The sequence below is a fragment of the Alligator mississippiensis genome, chromosome 7 (assembly GCF_030867095.1).
Source record: "Alligator mississippiensis isolate rAllMis1 chromosome 7, rAllMis1, whole genome shotgun sequence".
Taxonomy (NCBI): Eukaryota; Metazoa; Chordata; order Crocodylia; family Alligatoridae; genus Alligator; species Alligator mississippiensis.
Genome location: NC_081830.1, coordinates 56,180,099 through 56,192,930, shown reverse-complemented (window position 1 = coordinate 56,192,930; position 12,832 = coordinate 56,180,099). Strand labels below are relative to the sequence as shown.

Here is a 12,832-nt window from a genome sequence, read left to right as displayed (position 1 = left end):
ACTGGCCTGCAGCAGTTCCCCAGAACTGTGTATGTGGTCCACTGACCCAAATAATTGCCTGCCCCTGATCTAAAACAATATAGAAACTATTTTATCATTGTGTGTTGCAGTTCAGCTGAATGCTGTGGACTATACCTTGAGACTCCTCCACATTTAAAAAATCAGTCTCTCTCTCCACTAGGAAAATAAAAATGTCTTTTTAACATGTCAAAAATCTTAGTGAAGACAAGACAGTATGTCACTGTTTAAGTTTGTCATGTATTAGTGATTTACCTTGAACTGCCTGTGTGTGAAAGCTATTAGCTGTCTTCCTTTGTCACCTAGTGATAGTTACAACATGGCAAAAATGAACCTCTTATTTTCTAGTAAAGTTGAGGGCAAAGTGCAAATGGGCCCCTCCTGTGTAAGTGTGTTTCCAGTTAATGCTTAATAATATTGGCCTGTAAATGGCCCTTTGCTATTGGTAGGTTTTGAAATGAAGACACCGGTTGAGGTAGAGTTGGAGAGACTGGGAGTGAGGCAAGACCTGTTAGATGAGAGGGTTCATGTACATGGGAGAATTTCCTGGCATAATCAAACCTATATGACTCTACTGTTGTATAATTTATCCTGTGGATAGAAAGGAAAAGAAGGGTGTGTTTTTCCTGGTTTATCTTATGTTGCTAATTTATACAAGTAAACATATATCTATTCTGGTAAACTTCCCCATGTAACAAGCCCACAATATTTTGCCTGCTACGTTTTTGCAAGATGCAGTTTCAGGGAAGAAGGATTGTTAGTTTGCAGCCTAAGAAGCTGCAAATTTGAGTGAATTTTTCTTTAAAGGAAAACTTCAGATTTTACATAAAGTAAATAAATGTAGGTACTAAAATAGCTTATTCACCATGTTTTGTGCTTCCTAATTTTTCAAGTGCTTGATTTATAAAACTGAAAGGTACTAGAAAAGATCCATACCATCTGCAGTGTTGATCCAGGGCTCTCCAACTTCTAAATGGCCATGGGCTGCACCAGTGAGGGCTGCACGCTATAGGAGCTGCATTAGTGGAGCCATAGGCCCCCTGAGGCTTCACCCCACACATCTGGGTAGGTGTTCCCCCACCCTGCTGCCCTGAGTGCGTGGGCAGGTGTTCCCACATCAGGGTGAAATGTGGGTAGGCGCTGAGTGTGTGGGTGGACAGGCATTCCCAACTTGTTGCACCGCTTATGGGTGGGTGGGCACTCCCTGACTCCACCTCTGCATGATATAGTATCTCAGCTGCAGTTTCCTACAAGTTTCCCCATGGTGTCACGCTGCACAGGTGCTCTGGTCTGCCAGCTTCCCTGGCACTACAGACTGCCCCACTGGGATTGGGTCTGGTAGCAAAACCAAGGGAGGGAGGGAGCGAGAGCTCCAAGAGTCTTGGCTGCTGTTGTAGCCAGGACATTGGGACAGTGGTGGCTGCAGTCCTGGGGGCAACAGGTTAGCCCAGGGGTGGGCCAAATGCAGCCCGCGGGCCAAATGCAGCCTGCCAGGCCATTCTATCTGGCCCATGGGGCCCCTAAAAAATTTAGAAAATTAATATTTATCTGCCCTGGCTGCCTGTCATGCGGCCCTTGATGGCTTGCCAAAACTCAGTAAGAGGCCCTCTGCCTGAAATAATTGCCCGCCCCTGGGTTAGCCCCTTATGGGCTGCTAGTTGAGCAGTCCTGCATTAATCTGTTTGAACACCTATTGTATTGTAAATTGTAGTTGGGAGCTCTGAAAGGATGCTGTGTGCACTGTTGTCTCTTAACTCTAGATGGCACCAGAGTACAAAAAGTAAAGATAACAAGGTCCATGCTTTTGTACTACATAAATACGCAATGATTTTAACAATCTAATTATAATATACTGGTTGTCATAATAATGCTGTGATGACCCAGTTAGTCTCTTAATGGTATATTAGAATTGTGATTTAAAGGAAAATTCCACTCATTTAACACAATGCAGTTTTAAAGCTCACAGAGGGTGCATCTATATGTTCATTAATGAGCTTTAGGAGGTACTAGATAATGGGTCTACACATAGGCTTTAATGCACATTATCCTACTTTAATGAGCATTAGCTAAATAGCACAGTTTTTTGTGATGCTTTAATGTGCATTAAAATAGGCTAATACGCATTAATGTGCACATGTAGACACATGCAGGGAGAAGAAAACATCTCTGACAATAAACCACAAAGCATTTGAAAATAAAGTGTTAACATTTTACAATAAAATTCTCATTATCTGGCACGAGTGGGGGAACAGGGGATGCTGGTAATCTAAAAATGCTGGTTACCTGAAGCATAGGGGTTTCTGGCCAGACGTGGAGCCAGGGTGGGTGGGGGTGGCAGCGGCCGCATGTGGAGCAGTGGCAGCTGCAGGGTGCAGCGCAAAGCGGAGCAGCGGCAGCACAGGGCAGTCCATGTGGAGCGGCAGCGGCATTCAAGCTCGCCACCCCCCACGTCTGGCCAGCAGAGCAAGGGTGGTGGGGTTGGGGCTGGCAGCCACTGTGCGCGAACTTTGTTCTGTGGCCAGCCGGCTGGCCAGAAATTCCAGTTAACAGACTATTTTGGCCAGTTAAATGCCATATAGCAGAGATTTTACTGTAATTGGCATGTATGAGTTATGTGCTGGTCAGGCACAATATCCTGAAAGACACATCATGCTGCTAGAGATTGATATAAGAAAAGGTTATTAAAATCTTAATACTGATTTTACAACTGGACAAATGATTAGATTCATATTTTAATGAAAATGCTTAATGTATAATTACTCGGTTCTTTCCAAGTACAACTCAGTTTTGTAATTCAGATAACCCCTAAAACAGGTTAGTTTTGTAATGAATATAACTCAGGTAATATCACACTACCTTAGTATCTTCAATTGCATTGTTTCTCCCATTTCCAAATGAGTCTCTCTTGCTCAGGTGGGCTGCTACTAGCATTAGACACTGAATTGCTAATGACGTCTTTTAAAAAGGAAATTCAAATTGGATGGAAAAAAGTATTTGCTATATTGGCACAATTTCAGTTATGTTTGTTGAGAGCAATAAAATAAGCCTGTTGAGAAAAATGTTCCACAGGAAAGTTACCAGAGACTTTACAGGAATAAAAGAGAATTACAGGAGTAAAATCATGTGTGGTTTTGTATCTATAATAGTTTTAAATGAAGGAAGAGTATGACATCCTGGTGTGTGCTACCTGCCTGCAATCTCATTGTTTTGTCTGAGCCAGCACCTTGATATTGCAGTGAATTGTTTGCCTGTGCAGTTTCTGGTAATTTGTTAACTTCTAATTTGTTTATTAGAACTGAAATCAGAAGCAAGAAGTGAAGGAGTTAGTCTCTTGGTTTGAATGCACATCTGAAAATAATTGGTATAATAAATGGGCTGCAGGGTAGACAGCTTGTAAATTGATAAGTCATTTGTTCTGTGATAAGTGAACCGTCCAATTTATTCATAATCCTCTCAGCTCTACTATTCTAAAAATTTTCACCAGGTCTCATTTTATTTCATGAGGTTGAACCAGGTCACTGTTCTGTGTGACAAATACTCTGGAGACAGAGCTGTCTCTAGGGGTGTGTGGGGCCTGGGGATGGGGGTGGCGACTGCCTGCAAAGGCCAGCAGGGGTGGCAGGTGGCAACTGCCTGCAGAAGGCAGTGGTGGTGGGGCCTGTGCTGCACTGTCCATAGGGCCTGGGGCGGTTGCCCCGATTCGCGCCCCCCCCAGGGATGGCCCTATCCGGGGGACATAAAAAAAATCACGACAGAAATTTATACTTAATTGTAAATGAGGCAAAGAGATGAACATGTCTGAATAAGACAAATACAAAATATTTTAAATGTAAATTTTTTTGTATAATAATAATGACTAGCAGTTTAGTGGTAATAACATTTGCTTGTGTGGCAGCTTTGCATTCTAGTCCTATGCTAGGATGCTGCAAACATTGTTTTTCTTGATTATATGGGATATTGCTCTGCTATCTAAGGGCACAATCCAGTGGGCCTGTAAGTTAATGCTCATCACTGGAAAGGGCAGAATACACTTTCTCTCAGAAGCAAGGTCCACAAGATATAAGGTTTTTAAGGTTTAGAGCAGGAGAATAACAGAAAGAGTGCAGTGTCACTCTAGAGATTTTGGCTCAATAAAGAAGTTTATTTATCCTTAACAGCTATAAAGAAAAGCTGCAGAGGGAGAATTTCCTCCATGACAGAGTCTGAGTGACTTTCTTGGTCATGTGATTTTGGATTTCCTGTTTTCTAAAAGCAAATTAACAAATATAAAACCTACATAAATCTGACTGATTTTTAAAATGCTATCAGAAAATTATCTTGTTTTACTTTATTTCTGCCTTTGTGAAATATCTTTTGTGAAAAGGAAACAGTGTCTTTTTTTTAATGGATTCTGCAAAGAACAATAATCTCTGAGGAAACCTGAAACAGTGAAGTTGAATCCAAGAAAGGTGGTAAAGTGAAATGCAGGAAAGAGGAGAAAGAGGTGGGTGCTGATTAATATGAGACCTCCTTGAACTAAACGTGGAAACTACATTGCAAAAGAGTTCCTACAGTTCTTAATACATGTCCATGTTTTCCTTTCCTGATAAGGAAGCAAAGAGACTTTCTAGTGCTTGAGTGTGGCCTATATCAACGAAACAAAGACTGGAAAGCAGTGATGCTTAACCTCTGGCTCGTGGGCCAGATGTGGTATGCAGAGTCATGTCATCTAGCCCATGGGACTCCCTATAGGTCTGGAAATTTGGCAGCAGGAGAGCAGTGGAAGTGTTAATGGCTGTGGCTCTGGAAGTCCTGCCAGAGGCTGTCTCCTCATCTTATGTAGAGCCACAGTAATTAACACTGCCACTGCTCCCCTATCACTAAATGTCCAGACCCATGAGAAGTCCTGTAAGCCAAATGACCCAGCCCCGTGGGCAGACTGTACTGCGCCTGGGTCTGGCACATGGGGTCATTGTAGCCAGATATGGTATGTGGGGTTGGGCCTGGTGCCCTGGATCTCATCCATGAACTGGTGCCATACACCAGCCCCATGCTAGAATGAGCCTATGGACCACCCCTGCCTGCATGATTCGTCCCCACATCCAGACCAAGGGGCTGAGTTTGAGTACCACTTCTGTAAAGCATTATGGACATTAAATAATTTAAAGAAACATTTCTCTGGTGTTGTCACCAGTTCAGTTGAACAGATGGTAACACTGGAAAGTTCTTTGTATAATACAGTTACTGGGCATTATAGCAGAGTTATTTGCATTAAAAAGTTTAATTCTAAAATTAGTTGCAGTATCCAGGGTATCTGATAAGGTCTCTTTCTTAGAGATGCTTATTTCAGGGCCTAGGAAAACAGAATAATGGATCTAGAGACTGCTGGCATTTCTGTCAGGTAGCTAAAACAAGAGTGAGAGTCAGGAGACTTCAGTTCCATTTTTAACTGCTACTAGTTTGCTATGTGACACTGGACAAACTGCTTATTTTCCATGCCTCGGTGTCCCCATTTGTAAAGCAGCAAAACTGCTTCTTGCATACCAAAGTAAAGCATTCTCCAATCTACGTATGAAAAGTAGCTTGTAATAGTGATAAGGATTAAGTAGTTTATTACCCAATAGTATCCAGGAAAAACGCTGAGAACAACACCAGGAACTGTATATGGCCTTTATTGATTTGACCGAAACAACTGCTGTATTCCCAACTCAGCCATGGACAAAGGACACACGAGGCAAAGGAAACACTTCAAGGACACCCTCACCCTCAAGGCTAACCTTAAGAAGTGTGGCATCGAAAGCACAAATTGGGAAAAACAGGGCTACGTGGCTATGCCTCGTGAGAGAAAGTATGTCTAACATTGAGGAAAAGCATCTCCGTCTGGAGGCAGAAAAATGATAGAAATGGAAGGAAAGGAAACAAGACTGAGAAATCCATGGTCCGACCATCCCTTTAACCACCACCTGTAGCATTTGACAGAGTCTGCGGCTCTAGTATCAGCCTACTTAGATATCAACAGACTTATTTACAACCCTTTATTTGACCCCTGGGAGAGTGATCATCCTCGATCGTGCAGGATCACTGCTGCTGCCACGTATTCAGACAGTAGCAGCAATGACCAGGGAAATTAACTTTTATTCTGTATTTTGAGATGAAATCCTCAAGGGATATGCAAAGAGATCACAGTGCAATTTATTTAAAAAAATAAGTTATTTTTTTATTAACTAATCTTTATAAATGCCATTTTGTTTTAAAGGTGCATGGAAACTACCTAAATACTATCTTAAGCTGAAGTCCTATCTCCACTTTTCCTGGCAACTGACTTTAAGAGCTGTATTTTTTACCTAGTTTACAAGAGCCAAATTAGTGTTCTACTTAAAACGTTACATTTTAGTAATGTTTCTTTGATATTTGCTTAAAATCTATTGTTTAAACAAGCATTGTGAAGCAGCCACACCATGTTTGAACAACTACTGTGCATCTGAATGTCTTATCTATATTACCAAAATAGGCTGTCCTGACAATAGGCTTTAGCAGCAGGTATAGCTGAACCAGTGATGAATCTGTCCTTTTCTTGTCTGTGGGCAGACATACATTTGCAGCAGCTTCAAAAGGGGAAGGGGAAGAGTACATAGCAGGTGTTACCCTGTTATTGTGCATGATACAAGCATAGCACAACTGCTGTAACTTTAACCTTGCTTCATCCAGGGTCAAAGATAGTGCCGTTTAATGTACTTGTATCCCTACAGGCTCTGTACATGTAACAATTTCAGCAGTGATTCTCAGTCAGAGTGCTGCAGCATCTTGGGGTGCTATGAGGTCCTTTAAGGATGTTACACATTATTAGCACTGTTGGGCATGCAAATACCTACACATGATTCACAAGGTATACCCAGAGATTTCAAAAAATAATCCATACTGTCAAAACTGTTCTCACCTGTTGTGGTCTTTCTGCGTTCTTTGCAACAGAAGAATTTTGGTATTTTTCCATAGTCAAAAAAAAGTAAAAGCTAAAATGAGTGAAAGCTGGCATTTTTCGAGGGGTGCCTTGACTCTAATGAGGTTGAAAACCACTGAATTAAAGTATAACAGCAGGCACATGCCTTCATTTTTAAAGCAGTTGCACATGTACATTTGTCCATACCCACAATCATCATTATGTCTCTTTACTAAATGTAGATGAGGTTTTAAACGGAATGTTTTATTTTAATGATTAAATCAGTGCATGTATATGATTCATGCATCCGTCTTTAATTGTGCAGAATGTTCTTAATTCATAGATGCTGCAACAGCCTGCCTTTACTTGTGGCAGCATGCATTGTAAGTTTTTGTAGAACTGTGGTTTAATGAGGATAAAGTCCAGTTTCAAAGTCTTTATTGGTGAAATCTCCCAGTGATGTCACTGGGTAGGGGGAAATTACTGAAGGCCAATGATGTTGGGTCCTGATTAAGGCTTGAGCTATAACTTGCCAAAGTAGTGTTTTAAGAAGAAAAACATTTTAATGATGTCTCTTTGGTGTTAAATATATTTGACTGAAGTTTACACAATGCCAAAAGTGCTTTTCTTTTGATTAAAGCCATGGTCCGTATTGATTTATGGCCAGTGGCCCTTAATTTTTCTACAAAGTATGATTTTTTTTTTCTAATTTTTGTAGATCATAAGCACACCACAAAGACTGACCAATTCAGGGAATGTTCTGATTGGGAGTCCATATACCCCAGCACCAGCAATGGTCACTCAGACGCACATAACGGAAGCTACTAGCTGGGTTCCAGGGTAAGGTTTTATTTTGTTTTAAAATAGTTGTAGGCTAGTGGGGCTTAGCTGCTCTAACTTTTCTTCTGCTTACCCTTGCGTGATGATTTATATGTCCTTGGTCCTGCCCAGTTCAAGGGGGGGTATGCTCTTCAGCATACTTGGCAGTTTTGATGTCTGTTTTGTGCAAGCAGGAAGCTGCATGTACCAGTGATTTCATATAGGATTCATTTCATTACTTTATTTGTGTGTGAGTTTATAGCAACGCCTGTTTTCATACAGTAATGAAATACATTCATGCTATTTGCGCAATTAAAACAAGTCTTTACAGTTTCCTTAAACTCCTGCCAAGTGTACAACATCCTCATTGTATAGTGGCATTTGCTACAGTGCAAAGTTGTGTCAAACATGTTCCCAGACATAGTTTGAAAAATAAGCCATAATTCTAATGGAAATCTACATGTTGTCAATGTCTGCATTTTTGTATTACTGAATTACAGTATTACAGTCAGTAAACAGTGAACAGAAAGGTGATTAATTCTGTGGGCCATGTGTTACAGTTTTGATCTTTAAAATATTTCAGGACCTCTTTATTCCATGATTCTAGCATTCTTGTATCTGTAAAGGTCCTAGACAGATTTAGTGCAGCACTGTTGAAAATTTTAAAAAATATTTTCAAGAAACATTTCTCCAGTGGGTAGGGCCCTTGCCAGGGAGCAGGAGACCTGAGTTCTAGGCTCCACTCACACAGATGGGGTTTGAACTGTCTCCAGCTTCCCAGAAAGTGGCTATGAGTGAGGCCTTACTGAGAGTGCTCTCCAGCCTTTATTTTGAAGCTGGCCTGTTGGGCAGCCAAGAGAAGATATGTGAAGCCAGGAGAAGACCAAACTGCAGCCCTGGGCTTTGCCTCTGAATGGGACAGAAACTCTCCCATTTCTGTTTAACCATTTTTTCCAGAGCACTTGCCAGCCCTCCTCTTGAAGTTGGCCTCCTAGACAGCCAGGAGAGGAAAATAAGTGGGGCCAAGAGGAAGAGAACAAGTCAGAGGAAGTGTGGCTGGAAGGGAAAGGAGCCTTGGGCCCCTGCCCTCACTGGGACAGAAACCACTGCACTGTTGTTTATCCATTTTATACAATGAATATCAAATACAAGGTGCAGTGGGCCAAGCTTCAGGAAGAGGGCTGGGGATGCTCTGGGCTGTACAGACCTGGTAAATGGAGCATTTTGTTGGGAAGCAGGAGATACAAGTTTAGACCTCCTCTAGGTGTATTTGTGTGTGTGCCTGGCACCTGAGTTTTCTGCTGTTTGAGCAAGTGCCATAGCCATTAGGTTATTGGGTTACAACTTGGAAAGACTGTCTTTGTCCTCTATATTTTACTTTCAAAAGGTACATGCACAGGATGGTTTTGTTCCACCACAGAATCCAAACTGTGTAAGTGCAGAAAGTGCCGTTCCATAGCTATGTAAATGCCACCTAGACATGTCAAAGTGAAATAAGATTTATCTTTAAGCATCTTCCCTGAAATCACACAGCAAATTAATGGCAGACCAGACCTAGGAACAGAAGCCAGCTTTCCTGAGCTGGCAGTCTAGCCACTAGCCCATGCTACCTCCAAAATCTTAACTATTTCACTCTCCAGTGAAATAGCTCCAGTGAAATTCTGTCCAGTGTTACGGAAGCATCATTTTCCCCTTCATTATAGTTTGCATAGTACATTTAATTAGGTTAAAAATTAATTATTTTTTTCAAATGCCCAAACTCAAGTTACTAACACTTACCTTCAAATGTATATTCTGGATCTACCTAAAACAGATGTCAAATTCTCTTAAATTGTCTTTCTTTCCTCCTAGGGATAGAAAACGGACTCGGGAATTTATAGAATCAGATTTTTCAGAAAGGTGAGTATTGCTGAATGTGCTCCTTCTGTATATTTATACCCAGATTTACTCTTGGTTCAAATGTGATGTTTTGTTCCACTCAGCTTTATTATTCAGGGAGAAGTGTCCAGGTCTCGCATTCAGTGGTTTCCATTCTTCTTCAGAAACTTTATCCTGCACTTCATTCTAAATACATTCCTTCAATACTTCCTTAGCTTGAATATTTTTAATGACAAATATGGAAAATGATATTATGAGAGAAGAACAATAGCCATAAAAACAAACCAAACATACTCTCAGTAGTAAGATGGGTCTGGTTGTTTTTCTAGCAGAGTTAGCAAATAGCATTAATTTTTGCTTTGTTTCCAAGTAAGTCTCTAAAAGGTTGTTTAGATTTGCTAATTGAATAGAAAGAAAAATGATTTCTGCTGACTGTTTGTCTTTCCCAGCCTCCTACTCCATACCCACCTTGTTCCCAGTGTAGGTTTGTTACCTTTTCCTTTTTCAAAACCCAATTTTTTCATATCCTTCAAAAATGAATGAAAAATGTGACTATACTACCAAGGAGAGAATCTGATCTTATTTCTGTTTTTTTGTAAATTGGTAGATGTCTCTAAAATACATCATCAAACTAACTAAATACTGATACTGTGACACACACATTTTAAAAACAATATGAAGGTATAAAGCCTTAGTGCACTGGAAATGGTACACCAGATTTTTTTTATGTCCAGAAATGCTGACTAGAAGAATACTGGCACAGATTGTTGTTCCAGAATGTAACTAATGCATTCGATTGAAAGCATTTTTGCTTCCAGTTTCCATATTAATGTTACAATCAAGAATGAGGGATAATTCCTGTATAGCTTGTCCTGGAATTCTTCAGCTATTTGGTATTATTGTAATTGTTTTGTTCTATCATATTTGATTCAGAAATATTTTGAGCCAATGCCTTATAAAAGGTAAACTGAGAATTTAAAAGCTGGGGTTTTATAAAATATATTTCAGAGATCTGCATTATATTTTTAAGGGTGGCAAAATTAATGCTTCAGTGAAAATCCTTTCTAGAATGTATTCTCTATGAACTCCCTTACAATATAATATTTCCAGTTGTATTTACAGTTTACATCTATAATCCAATTGAGAAGGTTGGAAAGTTGAGTGACAGAAGGTGAGCTTCAGTTTGTCTGTATGCTCTGCAGTAAATCTGTCTGGCTTTCAAGGCAGATACAGTGTAGATGACCCTTCTTGTCAGAGTTAATAAGCATATTATGATAAAGATCCTGACTGAAGTTTTCTGTTCTTTTAGCAATCCTGGCAAATATTTTAGACTTCTGAAATCCCTTGCTATATACACCTCCAAATTTGTTTGCAACCTGCTTGGACAGTAATGCTGTCCTGCCAGTCATAATAGTTCTATTTTACTATTTTGGGTGATAATTTAGGCCTAAAATAGGGGTGCTGGAGAAATAGCCTGCAGGCCAGATCTGGCCTTTGGAGCCCTATCATTCAGCCTGTGGTGCTGCCTATGGGTTTTGGACTGGCCCTGTGCATTATATGCAGTACACACAACCTTGGTCCTGGTAGTTCCCTGGTTCTTAATCTAATCTTGGCAGTTATCAGGGTTAAATTTATCAACCCCAAAGATTATTGGAGGTAACTGATGAAACTGGTCATGTGATCAGCAGTACCTTTTTAAAGATATCAATGATTGTGCATATTTTAGAGGTGCACCAATACATCAGTCCGATATCAGATTGGTACCAATATAAAGAAAATTGACTATATCAGAAATTGGCCTGAAGTGGCCAATAATTTGGCCAATAAATGCCTGTGCGTGCACGCTGCTGCAGTGCACCACACAGGCAGTGAGCAGCACAACCCAGCAGCATGGAGTGCTGCATGCAGCTGGTATGTCTGTTGTGGTAGAAAGGGAGGGGGAAGGGAAGGAGCATGTGAGGGGCAGATCACCAGTCCCCATGGTGAGGGAGGAGTTGGACTGGGCTGGGGTATGCGCTGCCCAGGCAGAGCAGGGCACAGCTGTGACTCGTCCAGGGGGTGCGGGGAGGGGGAGTGGCTCCTGCTGCTGCGCACACCCTGGGAGGGCATGTGGGGTGGGGGGGCATGTGCCCCTGGATCTGCACAGGAGGGGGGGGGGTACTGCACCTGGGGCTGGGAGCCACGCTGGGCTCCACCCAGTGAGGGGGCGGGGGGGCTGGGGCACACTGCTTGGGGCGGGTGGTGGCGGTGCCAGGAGAGGGGCTATCAGGGAGAGCTCTGCAGCCACCCCAAATTTCTCTGTAGCTTCCCCATAGCCCCCCCTGCCACTGCCACATGCCTCGAGTGCAGCGTGGCCTACACCCCCCCTCCCCCCCCGCCAGGAAGAGTCTGGCGTGGCCCCTGGCCCCAGTCCGCAGCTGCCCTACCCACACAGATCTGGGGGCACATGGCCCCCCCCATGGCCTCCCAGGGTTCACACAGCAGCAGGAGCTGCTCCCCCTCCTCGTGCCCCCCAGAAGAGCCACAGCTCTGCCCCGCCCCAGCTGGGCAGCACCTACCCCAGCCCTACTCCCTCCTGCACCATGGGGGGCATTGATCTGCTCCCCCACGCCCCTTCCACCACAACAGACTTACCATCTGGATGCAGCTGTATCAGAAATTGGATCAGTATCAGCTGACATGCCTCTTTAAAAATTGGCTATTGGTATCGGTCCCTAAAATCTCTATCGGTGCACCCCTAGTATATTTTTAAGCACAATAACAAAGTATAAGTTATTTCCAAACGTAAAAATAATTTCCAGGCACAAAAGGACTGAATGAATAAGAATGTTACCAAAGTAATGCTTTTGTTCTCATTTATACTGCTGCTCAGGCAAACTGTTGTGAAATTACTTAGCGACTGAGATGAACTAGAGCTAAAACATTTTGCAGTTAAATGTTTAAAAAAATCATATTGTAGCAGTTCATGAGGTCTGGATGGGAGACTGTGCTCCTCTAACATACTAACATTTAGTTTCAGAATGGACCTCTTGTTATTTCAGTGACCTGCTTTGTTTGTGGATAACCAAACTCCACTTTTTTTCTATCTGCTGAGCAGCAGAATGGTATCTAGTATTTTGAGGGATCATTCAGTGGAGTTTGCACTACTCTGCCTTTTAGAGAGTGAACTTATTTTTACCCCAACACTGGCCTTGGATTTCC

At 42.0% G+C, this 12,832-nt stretch overlaps 1 protein-coding gene across 9 annotated transcripts in view; it reads left to right on the top strand.

The window, feature by feature from the left end:
• TFDP2 (transcription factor Dp-2) overlaps positions 1 to 12,832 on the top strand; it is a 135,955-nt gene that overhangs the window by 86,855 nt on the left and 36,268 nt on the right. For all 9 annotated transcript variants that reach the window (XM_059730984.1, XM_059730983.1, XM_059730982.1 and 6 more), the window contains 2 exons: positions 7,653 to 7,774; positions 9,605 to 9,652. In XM_059730984.1, the coding sequence (XP_059586967.1) occupies positions 7,653 to 7,774; positions 9,605 to 9,652 (170 nt within the window). The remainder of the gene's footprint in view (positions 1 to 7,652; positions 7,775 to 9,604; positions 9,653 to 12,832) is intronic.